At 47.9% G+C, this 13015-nt stretch overlaps 3 protein-coding genes across 3 annotated transcripts; 2 read left to right on the top strand and 1 right to left on the bottom strand.

Annotated features, from left to right (window-relative positions):
- Positions 1-1942: 1942 nt before the first annotated feature.
- LOC117644699 (dorsal root ganglia homeobox protein-like) lies at positions 1943-4996 on the top strand. The gene is made up of 5 exons (XM_034384313.1): positions 1943-2083; positions 2544-2678; positions 3131-3263; positions 4771-4833; positions 4950-4996. Exons 1-5 carry the CDS (start codon positions 2012-2014, stop codon positions 4994-4996), a joined length of 450 nt encoding a protein of 149 aa, XP_034240204.1. The 5' UTR covers positions 1943-2011.
- On the bottom strand, positions 4892-6923 carry LOC117644797 (probable cytosolic iron-sulfur protein assembly protein Ciao1). Its single transcript, XM_034384426.1, has 6 exons — positions 6757-6923; positions 6361-6569; positions 6170-6292; positions 5784-6084; positions 5478-5701; positions 4892-5406 (listed from the first exon to the last, which is right to left on the bottom strand). Exons 1-6 carry the CDS (start codon positions 6767-6769, stop codon positions 5227-5229), a joined length of 1050 nt encoding a protein of 349 aa, XP_034240317.1. The 5' UTR covers positions 6770-6923; the 3' UTR covers positions 4892-5226.
- A 69-nt stretch (positions 6924-6992) lies between these two features.
- LOC117644796 lies at positions 6993-12572 on the top strand. Its single transcript, XM_034384425.1, has 7 exons — positions 6993-7163; positions 7542-7663; positions 7743-10301; positions 10379-10570; positions 10660-10841; positions 10916-11034; positions 11110-12572. The coding sequence occupies exons 2-7, from the start codon at positions 7547-7549 to the stop codon at positions 11217-11219; spliced, it is 3279 nt and encodes a 1092-aa protein (XP_034240316.1). The 5' UTR covers positions 6993-7163; positions 7542-7546; the 3' UTR covers positions 11220-12572.
- The last annotated feature ends 443 nt before the right edge of the window (positions 12573-13015 follow it).

Genomic DNA, 13015 nt, shown 5'->3' with positions numbered 1-13015 from the left:
ACAGACAGACAGACAGACAGACAGACAGACAGACAGACAGACAGACAGACAGACAGACAGACAGACAGGACGAAAGCTCAACCCCTTCTGGAATCTCATCGGCGGCGTCCGGGCTGGCGTCCGGGCCGGAGTCGCTTCCCGGAGTCCGGAGGCAGCCCCAAGTGAATCAGCCCGCCGGGATGGGATTCCAGATTAATCTCGGAATAACGGCGAGCCAGTGGCGTGGCCATGGCCCGGCCTGCGGTAGCCTGCGGTGCCCCCGCCTCAGTCTGTCTCTCTCGCTCGCACCCTTCCGGGATGCCCCGTGAGTGCGAGAGAGACAGAGCGACGGAGCGATCCTTCGGTAGTCGGTCGGCTTCGGCTGCGGTGCCTGCGGTATGGGGCGAAGCGCGAAGCGAACCCGTTCCAGCTCCAGCAGATCCAGCCAGTCGGAAGCACAGCCACCTGCCCTGCCGCCGCCAGCGACTCTAGCCGCGGCCAGCCGTCCCCCGGCCTCCGAGAGGCAAACTACCGAGGGGGCAACCACTCTAGAAATCTTGCGTCCCCTTGACGCTAGAAATCTCTGGGAAATCTGAAATCTTGCCCCCTTAAAGGCCAAAACCAAGCTAATTTTGGGCGGAATATCCGTTAAAATCTTGCGAAATCCGATGAAATCTTAAGCCGTAAGAAATCTTGTGTCCCCAAACATCCAATGCGGTTGCCCCCTCGCAGACTACGGTGCTCCCGACCGGCATCCGTCGACCAAAACGCTGCCAATACAAAAATTATCATCACCTGGCATGTGCACGCTTAAAACCTTACGAAGCATTTTGAGCAGACATGATACAAACTAATTTACTTTGTTATACGAAGAAATAGTCCGTAAATTACGAAGTATTTTCTTTGTAAGCTCATGTCACCGCTCAAACTGGCCTCGCGCGCGGACGAGGTTCCGCGAGTCGCCGCGAGATGGCGCTGCGCGCGCCGAGCCGCCGCACGCTCGCGGTGGCGACCTAGGTTAGCGTTGTAACTAGTTTGAAAGCAAGTTTCTTGTCCATGTGCAGCAGTTCTCGAAACGTACTCACCACTGGAAGATACCAAGGCGGGGGAGCCGAGCACTGTCAACGGCATTTCGTCTGGCCGCGGAGAGTGCCCTCACGGCTGTACCCCTCGGAGGGCGAGCGCCTGCAACGGCCGTTCCCTCCAATGGCGTAGCGCCTCACTGGCTGCTCCCCCGGTCGGCTTTGTGCTTTCGCCGCCGACAACGACTTCGACGGCGACATCGGGATCCTGGGCACTTCAACTCGGCGACCGTGCCGACGGTTACGCAGTCACACTTATGTGTGCTCAAAATACATTGTTTTAACAAACTCTTTTTCCTTGTAAGGCCCAAAATAGTTTGTAAGGTTTTCTCAGTGTATGCTCAAATACTTTGTTATAACAAGCTGCTTTTCTTTGTAAGGCCTAAAATAGTTTGTCAGGTTTACTCAGTGTGTGCTTCCCCCCGCGGGCCGCCTGTGAATCTCTGGGTAGGCAACCCGCTCCACTCGTCCGTCGTACGTCGCCTTGGTGCCTACCTGGAAGGGCGCTTGCGTCAAGCGAGGCGCACTCACTGTAAGTGGGCGTGGGTGAGTCGCACCACGGGCCGCCATGGCCAGTCGTCTAATCGTGGGCTGATAATTACTGCCTTGTCCTTCAGGTGCCCTTCTCAGCTCTTCTCAGCCAGCCCGCTGCAGGTGGATGCCCCCCCCCCCTCTCTCTCTCTCTCACTCCCACTCGCGGCCCGCCCGGCCCTGGCCCCGCCCCCGGGGTGCGGAGCGCGGCCCGCGGTTGGCCGTGGCGGGGTGGTGGGCGTGGCTTGCGGGGTGCTGGGTGGCGGCGGGCCTGGCGGCGAGCTTGGCGGCGCCAGGGATGCTGCAGCGGACCACTCGTGCGCCGAGCCTCGGCAGAGCAACCGCCACGCGCGTGCTGCACACACGGCCTCGTCCAGGACCCCGTCGACCTCGCCGTCGTCCTCGCCGTCGTCCTCGCCATGGCCGGGCCCTTCCTGTCGCCGCTCCCCCAGGACCTGCTCTCGGAGTACATGTTCGGCCGGAGGAGGCAGGTAAGGTGCTGGCGAGCGGGGCGGCAGCGCGCCTGTGCGGTAGGCAATGCGAGCGCGCGGCTGTGCGGCGGGCTGGCCTACCCTGAGCTGCTCGGGCGCTGACGGCGGCCTCGCGAGTATCTCGCGAACGGCGAGTCCCCTGCTCGCTGCGAAATATGCTAAATCGGCTACGCCACCCTGGTAGCCAACGAATGTGACGTCATATTCGTTCGAATGTGAATTTTGTCACGTTCGTTTGAATATGATGTCACATTCGTTTGAATGTTGATCCACGTTCAAACGAATGTGACACCCTTCTTAAATGGCCGAGTCACGCTGAAACGAATATGACATCATATTCAAAAGAACGTGACAAAATTAACACTCCAACGAATGTGACGTCACATTCGTTGGCTACCAGTGCACTCAGGCGTTCACGGGAGAACGCAGCCCTAGAGTAATAGACTGTCTGACCCCACAGCGACGAAACCGGACCACGTTCTCGCCGCAGCAGCTCAAGGAGCTCGAGTCCCTGTTCCTCAAGACGCACTACCCGGACGTGTTCCTGCGCGAGCAGGCCGCCGTCCGCATCGGCCTGAGCGAGGCCCGCGTGCAGGTCAGTCGCCCTCCCTCCACCAGCGAGCACGCACAGTGGACCAGAAGCCCGGTGGCGGCGGCCAAAATTCCAGACGCGTTTTGAGCTCCAGAGTCGCAAAATGGGGCTCGAATAGAGCGTGTGACCCCATCAACGGATGCCCCGTTCGGAGAGAGATCCATTGGTGAGGTCACACGTTCGAGACCCATTTAGCGACTCTGGAGCTCAAACCGCGTCTGGAATTTTGTCCGCCTCCACCGGTTCTCTGGCCCACTGTGGCACGCCGTCATGCCAGCGTCGAAAGGCTTGGGAACCTAAGCCCGACTACCGGATGACTTCTCGAGAGACGTTGCGTCCGAGACAGGTTGAGGTTGGCAACCCTTTCGGCACTGGTGCGTCGCGGTGCGTCGTCTACTTACTTGGCAGCACCGGTGAGTTGCGGGAGTCGGAGCTAACGGTGTGGTGGTGTGCAGGTGTGGTTCCAGAACCGGCGGGCCAAGTGGCGCAAGCAGGCGCGGCTGCAGCTGGTGCAGGACGCGTGGAGGATGCGCTGCCTCGCCCTGGGCGGCCCGGCGCCGCTCGCGCTGCAGGACCTGCAGGTGCACGGTAAGTGGTCGCCGACACGTCGCCGACGTGGCACAGTGGGCCAGAAGACCGGTAGAGGCGGCCAAAACTCTGGACGCGTTTTGAGCTCCAGAGTCGATAACCAGGACTCGAACGGAACGGGTGACCCCACCAACTGATTCCTTGTTCGGAGAGCAATCCATTGGTGGGGTCACACGTTCGGTTAGAGTCCCATTTAGCGACTTTGGAACTCAAAGCGCGTCCGGGATTTTGGCCGCCCCCACCCGGTCTTCTGACCCACTGTGCGACGCCGTCCTCGAGTGCCTCGTGGGCAGCGTGTCTCAGAGATGCGGTTCCGTTCCGTTGGCAGGCGGCGAGCAGATGTCCCCGCTGGGGCTCAAGGCGGGCCCCGGTGACGGCGACCCCGGCGGCGCGGCGGCGGCCGGCAGCCCCACCAGCAGCGCGGACAGTGGGCCGCCCAGCCCGCCCAGCCCGGGGCCCAGCCCCAGCCTCGCGGCAGGCAGCCCGCCCGGCAGCCCGCGCCGCACCCAGCCACCCCCGCTACCCGCGCCCTTCCGCGGCCCGCACAGGTACGTGTATGTATGCAACAATTCACTAGTCACTTTCCCCTTGCTGTTTTGCCAAAAAAATATCAAATTGTTTGTTTTTATTTTTAAAAAATACGCCCGCCCGCTGCCCTTTTCCACTCCGCCCCGCCTGCCTGCCTGCCCCCGCGGCTCGCCAAAGGGAAAATTACTTAGCGCCCATCTGCATTGTCCGATTGTTCCAGTGCCCTGGCGCTGTGCGGCAAAAACGTCAACAACAACAATAACAACAAGCAGCAGCACCACGACAACAACAACACGGCGGGGTCCGAGCCGCAGCAGGAGAAGCAGCAGCAGCAGGCGCACAATGAGGCGCTGCCCTGCAGCCTCCCCGGCCTGCCCATTGTCCCGCCGCCGCCACTGCCGCCGCCCGCGCATCTCATCCAGAGCCACGCGGCGCACGCGGCGCACGCACCGCACGCGCACTGGGCCGTGGCGGACGACTGCGTGCTCAACCTGCAAGTGCGGAGAAAAGACATGTAGCGCTCCCGTGCGCTTCCCTCGTCTGTCTCTCTCGCACCCTCCCGGACCGGCCCGTGAGTCGGAGTGGGACAGAGCGACGAAGGCGCGGGACTTCCCCCCCCTCAAGGCCGTGCGCGCGCTTCGGTAGCCTTAGTCAGTCAAGTTGACACGCTCGGTGACGTTTACGTTTCGTTCCTGTGATTAGCTAGTGGAGGCGAAGAGCCGTTTGTAAGCAGTCACTCGGTTTTGTTAATAGAAAAAGCAAGTCATTGAAAAAAAAAAAAAAAAAAAAAAAAGATTGAGTATCAGCAGTACTTTAAAAATATTAGCTATGTATTTTGTTGCCAGAGAGCGCGATTCTCTAGAAAACCGATAGCATCAGTAATTTAAGTTGAATTTTGTTGTTAAACATTGTGTTAAATTTAATTAAAGTAGAGGTATTTCAAGTAGCCGTTTCTTTTCAACCTTCTGTGATCTTTTAGGAAAAATGTGCCTATTAGACTCAGGCAGACAGCATGCTAGTTGTGCTTGCTATAAGTTGTGGTGTAAGATGTTTTTTTAAAAAGTACGATACAAGGGTATGGTATGTAATTATAGAGCATATTTAACCAGTTCATAACTAAAAAAATGTATTAAAAAGCAAATATTTAACATATTTTAGTTGTTTCTCCAGAGATAGAAATTTCTGCAGAAAAATGTGGCACCTGACACACAGTGGTGTGAATACAACCATTTATCAAAAGTAGCTCTCTTCTTGTTTCCAGACAATAATTCCTAATAAACCATCTCTTACTGTTATTCAAGGCAAACTATAACATCAATCATGTTCAAATCACTTAATTTTTAACACAACTGACATTGCATACTTTCAAAAAAATAAATTGCCTGGCCTTTTTAAGTTTCACTTTCAAGTTTTAACACAAAGACGACTGATTTGATCATGAGGTACCCTCAAGGAACTTCCACAGTCTTATTTCTCCATCATCACTGCATGACGCTAATAATCCTGCCACAGTAGGATGCCATGCGACACAATTAACATCTTGCTTGTGCCCATTGGTTGATGATGAGGCTACAAGGTCGAAGTTGGGTTGATTTGGATCTGAATCTAGCGATTCCTAGGAAAAAGAGGGGGGCATAAAATAAATATTTTCATGTTTAGTGCTGAAATAATTTGCAACATATTTACCTGAAATATTCTCACGACATCATCAGCACTAGCAGTGGCGATGAGCCCTGTCTGATGACACCAGGCCACATCATAGACACATCGTGAATGCATTCCGGCAATTGTGCTGACACATTTCCACACAGGTGTTCCATCAGGTGTGGCTATACCCTCTTGATTTCCAGGTAAATAAACTTGCCAGATTTTTACAGTTCCATCATCACTACAGGAAGCTAGTCTCGTACCTAAAATTAAAAATATACACAAAATAGTCGACTAAAATTAACAAGGTTTGAAAAAGTGACACCCTAAATATGAAGTACAGACCAGTTTTATTGAAAGCTATGCTCCAAACAGTAGAAGTATGAGATGACAAGGTTGCTACACAAGTCCACTCTTGATCAGCAGGGTCCTCACGGAACATTTTAATGGTATTATCGTAAGAAGCAGATGCTAGAAGTTCGTCATTTGGATGCCAGATCACCTTCTTAACATCTTGGGTGTGGGCGTTAAGGACAGCGGCACATTCATACTCATCCTCTTCTGCAACCTCCCACACCCACACAGTTTTGTCCCTACTACATGTGGCCATCAACTGGCCAGACTTGGCCCATGACACTGATTTAACCTAGAGCAGACAGTAAAAAGTTTTGAAAATGTGGAGCAAAGTTTAGGGAAAATTCATGCACCAAAAGCATAAACTGAGCGATTACCTCATTTTCATGACCTTCAAGAGTGGCGTTACATTCAAACTGTCCAGACTTCTTATCCCATATGGCTGTAGTAGCATCAAAGCTTGCAGACGCTAAATAATTTCCACATGGAGACCAGGTTACCTGTTATGTAAAATAAATATAACAAGGAACAAATGGCACAATGCAATCAGAACGAAATCTGTACTCACCTCTCTGATGGTGCGTTCATGACCATCTGTTAAGGAAGTTTTTACAACCCACTTTCCTTCTACACCGCCTTCGGTTCCCCAAATACGAATGATTTTATCTTCCCCACAGGAAGTTAGAAGGTTCCCTTCTGGATGCCAGGATATGTTCCATACCCTGCCCCTGTGCCCAGTCAGGACCTGCACCAATTTAAGAGTTGGCATGGCAGGATCTGAAAAATAATGACAACTTTGAACACGTGTATCTTAAATAGCAGTACATCAAGACTATCAATTTGAAATATAATGACGCAAAACTGAGGGCTTCGTTGCGCGCATAAATACAAAATACAATGACAATAGCAGATAAACAGGGAACTTAACCTCTCTGAAAGGTAATCGCTTTCATTGGAAACTTACTTTCTGAAGACATTTATAGAAATTGGAATGATGTAAACAGATAAGGGAGGGTGAGCTATTCCCAGAGTCTAAAATATTTGTGTAGAGGCAGTAATGTCAGAAGAATGAATCTAAAACCGCTTGAGACGGCCATTCAATTCAAACAAGCAGACAGACTGTCAGCGCCTTGTCCAAGCACAATAACGTTCCGCTCATCCAAGAGGGGGGCGTCTCCTCGTTTCCTAGAAGCGCACGGCGTAAAATGGCGCCGCTCGAAACCCAAACAAACGAGAATTTTGAAAATGGCTTTGGTTTGTTGAAAGTCTGGCTCAGATGGGTCATTTCAAGTTATTTCGTGCTGTAGTGACATTCCCGTAGGAGGATTAATCAAGTTTTAGTTCCGGAATCGACTGATCAATGAAAATTAGGTGAGATCAACTTATTATCGCTCCATAAAAGGGACCTTGTCTCCTGCTGTCAGTTAGGACGACAGTTAGAGCTTTCGAAAGAAATGTCGATGTTGACAGTCGTCGCTCTTTTCCATATGATTTTGTTACATCAGTTAAAGCCTCGTCCGAAAGCAGGCTGATTGACACTCATTTATTTGAAATGCGTGTGAAAGTTTGGTTTGTCCTAGTTATTCTTTCAAGTGTGGCAAGGAGGTTATCTCTGTTTCTATCTGATTTCTATCGTCGCTTGATAAAGACTCTTGTTCAGTATCTATCTTTCTGACTGAATTTGAAGTCCTTGTGGTTGTTCTAAAAATATTGCACCCATGTAGTTCGTAACGAATCTTTACATTTCAGAGACTATGGCAGGAAGTCCAGAGTTATTGAAAAACGCATTAGAAGATTGGCTGGAGCAAAATTTTCCAAGAGGATACACATCTTGCATCAAGATCCAAGGTCGACCGATTCTTCCTCCATTGGTATGATTTATGCAATTAATTTACTCTTTGCTTAATTTATCCTGCAGTACTTTGGTGACATTGTTCTTGGTTGCTTCAGATGTCGGAGGAGCGTAGGATTGAAATGCGACGACTGAGAGACATTGCTGTTGAAGTTGAAAGCCGACTATTGCAAAAGAAAGTTAACATTCAGGACGATGCTGCCGGTGGTGAAGCTATGTATGAAGGGGCTGCAGATGAACTGCATTTTGCTAACTCTTTGCCAACTTCTTTGGCTGCTTACCAAGAAGAACCAACTCAGCCATTAACAAATGAAGAAATTTCTCAAACACTGGAAGATGCTCTAGAACTAATTCAAGCACAAAGCAGGCCAGGCACAGCTCAGTCCAAAGACATGCTGAAAGAATTTGATCCTCTTGCTGAAGGAAACAGTGCCCACTCACCTGTAGACCTTTCAGTCTTACACTCGGAAAATATTTCTGAGCGGAATGTTAAATCTTCTGACAAAACTCTGTCAAAACCAAGCAGTACAGAGAGCTCAATTGCTTTGTCATACAGCACAGATCTTAATAATTACATGGATATTACTGAGGGCAGTGTTGACATATCTGTACTTTGTTCAGATCAGAAGTCTGTCTGTGAAACTGGAGCTACAACACCGAGCACAGTAAGGCCAGACTCTGCTGGTAGTAAGTCCCTGTCAAGTGTGCCTTCTAAAGATAGAAAAGCAACATTTGAAGACCTGAATAATTATTTAGACAGCCTGTTAAATAATAACAGTGATTCAAAGAAGCAAAAAGCTATAAAGGACAGTAACCAGAATGTAGTCAATAGCTCAACTTCATCTCAGAGCAGCCAGAGAACTATTTCTCCACCTATCTATTCAGAGGTCTTACCATTCAATGGCAAGCCACCACCATTGACCAGTCCACAGGGTAGTCTTCAAACAAGGATTACGAACGATGGGAACTACCTGACTGCACCAAGCCAGAGAAATGTAGACCAGATTGAAAATGTCTCGAATTTTCTTCAAAGTTGTACCCTATCACCAGTGAGACAAAGTGATGTACAAAATTCATATGAACAAAAGGTGCAGTTATATTTGCAGAACTTAGTGATTGATGAAAAAGTTATGAAAGAACTCACACAGATGGCATCTTCTCAACTTGACAACCTTCCTCAGAGTATGGATAAAAATTTGTCAGAAACATGCTCTTCCAAAAATTTAGTGAATGAGAATCCTTTGCAGAGAAATACAGAGGCAAACTGCAATGGGTATGTGCCTGCTCCTCCAAGATTAGTTCGAAGTAATTCTTATACCTTGGACTCTCCCAGTCCTATGCTGCTAGCCCACATGGAAGCTGAATTAAGAAAAAATGTTCGCAATGAACCCAATATGAGTTCCAGTACTAATCCATCACAGGATGTGGGACCTTCCCGGAGAGTTTGGGATGTCGAGTCTAACAAAAACATGCCAAGCTGGTGCAGCAGACCCAGTAATGTGTCCAATGCTGCTTCTAAAACTCTATCACCCAAGAAAGTTTTGAATAGAAGTACTTCTGCACAGCCAACTGCTGTAAAAAATTCAGAGCACAGAGGGCTTCCTTCTGAATCCCCTCAAAGACTGTTGAAGGACAAGGTTCCTGCCAAGTATTCTACAGATCAGTCCAGATTCCGTAAATCATCTCTTGGATCTCTTCAAAAGGACAGTATGGGGAAAGCTTCACAAGAAGGTTCACCGCCTAGTAGTGATGACTCGAAAGATAAAGCTCGCACTTTATTGCTACACTTACAACTGCAGCACAATCAAGAAATGGAGGAGCTGTTGAATCGCCAGCGTAAGGAAAAAGAGGCCATCAGATTGGCACTTTTAGAAGAGCAAAAATCTGCATTCAGGGCATCAGAAGAGGCCCTTGAATCTTGCCTTTCCAGGACTTCCACAAATTCACACACCAGTGCACAGGGTCAGTCTCCCCCCACAAAAGACAAAGCACTTCAAATGGAGCGGAGGAATACATCGCAATCAGTCTTCAAAAGGGATGGCTCAAAGCCGTTGCCAAGTGGCCAGGTGGAATATAATAAGAGCTCATCTATATCACTTGATCCAGTCACTTCTTCTATAGATTTAGGTGGTGGTTCATCTTTGATAGATTTAGGACAAGATGAAAGAGCACTTGATAATATCAAAGTGATACCCCAAAAAGAAGTTTATGGAAATGCTCAGAGAACCAATCTAATGAGTGGAGCAGGCCCTGGTGAAAACCTGCCATTACAACTAGGCAGCTATAACGGTTCGTCAGAGATGATATCAAGTTTTCCTCCCAGCGATTTGCCAAGTGGTCAAATGGAAAGAATGACATCCAGTCTACCTCCTGAAATTCTCTCTCTGCACTTTTCCAACACTGAGCTGACCTTCCAAAATGCCAACTCTGTGTCGTGTACAACTCAGTCCTCCGTAATATCCATCAGCAAGCCTACATCCGTTTCTGCAGATACCACATCGGTTGCTCCGAACATTTTCTCTTCTGCTTTCGCTTCATGTATGACTGGAGGCAGCCCTCGGACCAAGCGCCGTTCGTGGTGCAGTCGCCAGCTCTTTCCTGATGAGTACTCCCAAAGTCATCCAGACTGGGTAACTCAAACTTACGAACTTCAGAAGGTAAAATAAATGTGGTTCCTAAATGAATAGTGTGTGAACTATCATCAATTTTTACTAATTCTTTTTTCTTATTATAGCATCAAGCAGCAAGCAAAATTCAAGCAGGAGTCCGTGGTTATTTGACAAGAAGGTTACTCAAAACTGAGAGGGTGCAAAATTGTATCACCACAATACGAGACACGATTGTATGTGCATTACAACTTCAAAGAGAGTGTGCACCTCATGTAGAACCTAGTGACCTTCAACTGCATGGGAGACTGATACAACAGGTATACCCCGAGGTTACAGTTGATATATTATTTTCCCAGTCTTTTTACTAACATTTTATATCATTGTAACTTTTTATTCCCATCCACAGCTCAGTGCTGCTTGTGAAGATCTGCACCACATCTTTATGGGTCTTCCTGTGAAACGGCGAATGGCAATTATAGCTGCTGATAGAGAGAGATTGCGGATACGCACTCCAAGATCTCAAAGTAGTTTGGGCTCAAGACCTTTGTCTCGAGCAACTCAGATAGCTCTCCAGAGGAAATTCAACCTGTTAGTTCATTGCTCTTCTTCTATTTCTACATACCCTACAGCCTCTTTATTACTCAATTACTTCTCTCTTTCAGAGGTGATCCTTCAGACAGTGCCAGTGTGCATTCCAGATCTTCATCAGCCAATAGGTCTAGGCGTCGAAGTTGGGCAGTTGAATCTCATATGAAAGCATCACCCATGCCTACAAACATTGGTAGGTAAATCACCTATTTCATTTCGCTGTGTCATGATGTGTCTGTTTTTAATCTTGTGTTCTGGTTTTGCGCAGCCAACAACTGTGAGGTTGTTTCGGGTTGTCTCTCTAGGTCTTCAGCGCCAATGTCTTTACCACTGCAGAGATCAGCCAGTGCAGGAAGCAGTAGGAAACCATGGCGATAGGTTTACCTTGTCAGGTTGTTCAGATAGTAGGTGAGTCGATTAAAAGAAAAAGGTTCAAATTTGAACTAATAACAACATTAAATTTGTTCAAGAGCTCTCTGACGCCTTCCAAAAATTGCTTCTCCATGAAGTTGTGATAGATGGTTTTAGAAATATGATTTGTTTATGAGTAAGTGTACTTAAAAATTTTGTACCCATATATTTTTCTGATTTTTCTTTTGTGTTTGCTTTTTGTACATACATTTTAATTCTGTTAATGCTAAGATTCATTTGGGTCTTTGCAAGTTAAACATCACAGATGTTGGAAAAAGTTATATTTCATCTGATATTTTTTCATCACAAATTTTATGTCCCATCCTTTTTTTTCCCATCTATTTAAAGCAAAGCAGTATCATTAATTGCAAGTTTTTTTTTCTTCTATCTCTCTGTATTTTCCAAATGTGATCTTGTATAAAACCAGTGATCCCTTTTTATGTCAAATAATTATATGACTTGAGTGGTCTTCTGGAATCTTTCCCTATTACATGTGTGTGTCCCACGTATGCACAAGTGTGATGGATCTCTCAATGTTTCATTATGATAAAGTTTAATTTTAGATTTTTGCCTTTAATGTTAAAATGTGTGCACAGTTACCTGAAGCTTTTGTTGAGGTCTTCTTTGAAATTCTATCCTTGTAAGAATCTGTAATTTTCTGCAGTCAGGCATATTTGTGTACAGTATCTGTTATTTGCTACTTTTAAAAATGTTTTTAGGACATTTCCTTTTTTTTTCATGATTATTTTTATTTTTTCATCAGATGATTTGAAATGTTTTTTCTTGCCTCACTTGTCTTATCTGCCATGATTGTGTATTCTTTGTCATGTTGTAAATTAACTTGTCACTGCAACACTCTAATCTAATTTGCTTGTACTGAGTTCATTCTGGCTAAAAGTAACTATTTTGTGAAATTTTTAGATAGTGTTGCCAACACCGTGCCTTATCTCAAGATTAAGTGTCTTATGTTGTTTAAGAAAAACAATGAATTTCAAGAGATGGAATCGACTTGTGATGCTAAGAAGTAAAATTCAGAAGCGTTTTGGAATGTGCGCCTTTCATTTCTGTATTGCATGCTTTACTCTTTAGTTCCGCTGTAGCCAAATTTATGTTGAACCGCACATGCTTTCAGGTTTCTAAGTTGAAGTGCCTTAGTCATAGGTAGGTCTTGAGACGGTGGAGTCAATTGAATGTACTTTTACGTCCATGGTGCTGATGTCATTGAGCATTATTTTTCATAGAGCTATATTCTACAGTCAATGAGGCCATTTGCCCCCTCATTCTTGGATTTTGCACAGAAAATAAAAAGTGTATCATGTATCAGACTTTGTTGTTTCTGTAGCGTCGCTACGTCTGCAAGCTGCCCTTTGATGGTGTGTGTGTGTGTGTGTGCGCGTGTTTTTGTGTGTTGGGGGGCTAAGAAGGAGGGAAAACCAGCCAGCCGAGGCCGCCGATTCCAGGACACGCCCCCTCCCTCCTCGGCCTGGGCCTGGGCGTAAAGGTGGCGGCCCGGCACGCGACTCACGCTAGCAGGGCAGCAGGGCGTGCCCTTCATGCACTCAGCGAATGAAGCGCTCCGCTCCACCTCTGGCAAGCGCAGCAACAGGTCGACAAAACGAAGCAAAAGCCGGGTAGATTTGGTAAAATTTATCCCCGGCGACCTCGACGATGGCGGCCTTGCAGGGCGCGACGGCCTTGGCCTGCGGCAGGCGGCTGGGCCCCCGAGGCCGCAGTGGCTGGGCCTGGAGCTTGCCGAGGAAGGC

This window comes from Thrips palmi, unplaced genomic scaffold (assembly GCF_012932325.1).
Source record: "Thrips palmi isolate BJ-2018 unplaced genomic scaffold, TpBJ-2018v1 HiC_scaffold_18, whole genome shotgun sequence".
Classification (NCBI taxonomy): domain Eukaryota; kingdom Metazoa; phylum Arthropoda; class Insecta; order Thysanoptera; family Thripidae; genus Thrips; species Thrips palmi.
The sequence above is the reverse complement of the archived record's forward strand: the minus strand, read 5'-3'. Positions and strand labels throughout refer to the sequence as shown.